Source organism: Bombina bombina, chromosome 7, assembly GCF_027579735.1.
Source record: "Bombina bombina isolate aBomBom1 chromosome 7, aBomBom1.pri, whole genome shotgun sequence".
Classification (NCBI taxonomy): Eukaryota; Metazoa; Chordata; class Amphibia; order Anura; family Bombinatoridae; genus Bombina; species Bombina bombina.
The window spans coordinates 630548587-630551153 of NC_069505.1; the positions used below are offsets into that span (position 1 = coordinate 630548587).

General features: G+C 36.9%; 1 protein-coding gene across 1 annotated transcript; it reads right to left on the reverse strand.

The window, feature by feature from the left end:
* Nucleotides 1–480: 480 nt before the first annotated feature.
* Nucleotides 481–1074, reverse strand: LOC128636164 (biogenesis of lysosome-related organelles complex 1 subunit 3-like). Its single transcript, XM_053689212.1, has one exon. The coding sequence runs from the start codon at nucleotides 1065–1067 to the stop codon at nucleotides 516–518; it is 552 nt and encodes a 183-aa protein (XP_053545187.1). The 5' UTR covers nucleotides 1068–1074; the 3' UTR covers nucleotides 481–515.
* Between the last annotated feature and the right edge of the window lie 1493 nt (nucleotides 1075–2567).

Here is a 2567-nt window from a genome sequence, read left to right on the forward strand (position 1 = left end):
AAAAAGTATATTAATATAACTGAGATAAGGGGCAGTCAGCAGAGGCTTAGATACAAGGTAATCACAGAGGTAAAACATTAATATAACTGAGATAAGGAGCAGTCTGCAGAGGCTTAGATACAAGGTAATCACAGAGGTAAAAAGTATATTAATATAACTGAGATAAGGGTCAGTCTGCAGAGGCTTAGATACAAGGTAATAACAGAGGTAAAAAGTATATTAATATAACTGAGATAAGGGTCAGTCTGCAGAGGCTTAGATACAAGGCAATCACAGAGGTAAAATGTATATTAATATAACTGAGATAAGGGGCACTCTGCAGAGGCTTAGATACAAGGTAATAACAGAGGTAAAAGGTATATTAATATAACAGACACATTCTGGTGTTGACTGTCCCTTTAACACAAGATATCATGGAAACGAGGCACATTTTAGAATAGAAGTAATTGGAAACTTTTGTTTAAATTGTATGCTCTGTCTGAATCACAAAATAACATTTTGGGTTTCATATCCCTTTAAATCTGAATATCTGGAAGCAAATTGCAGGTAGTAATAATGTCAATTTTTTCCAAAACCCCTTTCAAGTCCTCAAGAGCGAGCCTGATACTGTGAGATGCATTGATGATGCCAGTTTGGGAGTTGCTGAGCTGACTGGTCAAGGTCCGTATTTCACTGGTAGCCGTGTGATAAACTTGTCTGATGGCGTTGTTGACATCATGATAGAGTCGGGCATTGCTCTCTAGAAGTTTCTGCTGCAGCAGTGAACTGTAGCGACCTTGTTGCCTAATATTAACTGTAGGCTTCTCTTCTAATCCAACTGGAGAATCTTCACCAATGTCTCTCATGACCACCAGAGGTGGGAGGTCCTTGGGTATAGTACGAGGTGGTGGCTTTATCTTCTCAGCAGGGTCCTCATCATCATCTGTCTCTGATGCTTCTCCTTGGACTTTCACACCACACAGGCTAGAAAATGAACTTGATGGAACAGAGGACACATACAATTCCTCTTCATCATCTGTCTCAGAAGCTTCCCCTTTCACAACAGTTTGGAAACCTTGAAAAGACATTTTCTTGTCACACTTCCCAAAATGCAACAGAAACAAATATTAGAGTTAATATTCTACACACACAATAAGGTCCTTAAAAACATAATTTATGCAAGAACTTAACTGAAAAATAAATTTATTTCATGGTGGCGAGAGTCCACAAGCTTGTAATTGATGGGATATACATTCCTACCAGGAGGAGGCAGTTTCCCAAACATCAAAGACTATAAATACCCCACCCACCTCACTCATACCTCAGTTTATCATATAGCCAAGAGGTGTTAAAAGGAGTAAAAAAAGCCAAAAAAAGAGGAACAGGAAAAAAAAAAGTGCAATTAAACAAAAATTACCTGCAAAAGGGTGGGGCCTGGTGGACTCTCAACACTATGAAAAAAATGTATCAGATAAATTATGTTTTCTTTCATTTAAGCGGCGAGAGTCCACGAGTAACAATACAAAAGGGAGAGATAAAATACAGCTTTTTTCACTGAGAAATTAAATCCAAAAAATAAAGTCTTTTAAGTTAAAAAAACCCTCAAAAAATATAGGCACCCGTATCAAATAGTGATAACTGCCTGAAGAACCTTTCTACCAAATGCTGCTGAAGAGGCAAAAACATCACTATGGTAAAAATTTGTAAAAGTATGCAAAGAAGACCAAGTGGCTGTTTTAGAAATTGGATTAAAGGACCAGTCAAAACAGTAGATTTGCATAATCAACAAATGCAAGATAACAATACAATGCAATAGCACTTAGTCTGAACTTCAAATGAGCCCAGAGACAGAACTTTTTTTCACTTTCTGCGATGAGATTTTTTTAGTGAAAATTTTTCTGCAGGTCATTTTTAAATAAAATAAAATTGTAAATTTGTCAGTTACACTAAAGCACCAGATCAATTGCAATGTGTTGGTTAACTGGAGAATAAAGCAATATTTAAAGTTGTATAATCTAGTGCAGTAGTTGAAAATTGCATTGCAAATTAGCTGCAGACAAAAAAAGTAATTGTAAAATGTCTCTTGAATTAATTTGTTTCCTTCTTAGTCTAACATAGAAATGTAGTAATAAAAAAGGTGCATTGCTCATACAAACATCTTACATTCAGAGAATAACAGCTTTGCAGACTGTGAAAAGCTAGGGAACAAGCTTGCAAACATTTCAGAGCCAGACAACAATCAATGCACTGTTGCTTTGCAGCACTACTGCATATTTGATTATTGTCTTCAAACAGTACTTTGCTCTGGATGCACTGTTAAGGAAAACTTATACAATGCAGCCAGAGAACAGCTCTGTGCAAAAAGAACAGCCTAATGTGGAGCAGCGCTGAAAAGTTAAAGTGCTAACAGTTCCTGTTCTTTCTGCAGACATGCTGCATTTTCTGCGATGACATCTCAGATCACTCTATGTTCTGCCTTGGGGCAAATGAGTAGTATATTTTGTTTCCTACAATTTTAAGTTATGTCTTTTTCCACTCCCCCTGTACCATGTGACAGCCAACAGCCAATCACAAATGCATACATGTAC

What these genes read in the sequence shown, in the direction of transcription:
- LOC128636164 (XM_053689212.1), bottom strand. Translation starts at nt 1,067, where the DNA reads ATGTCTTTTCAAGGTTTCCAAACTGTTGTGAAAGGGGAAGCTTCTGAG.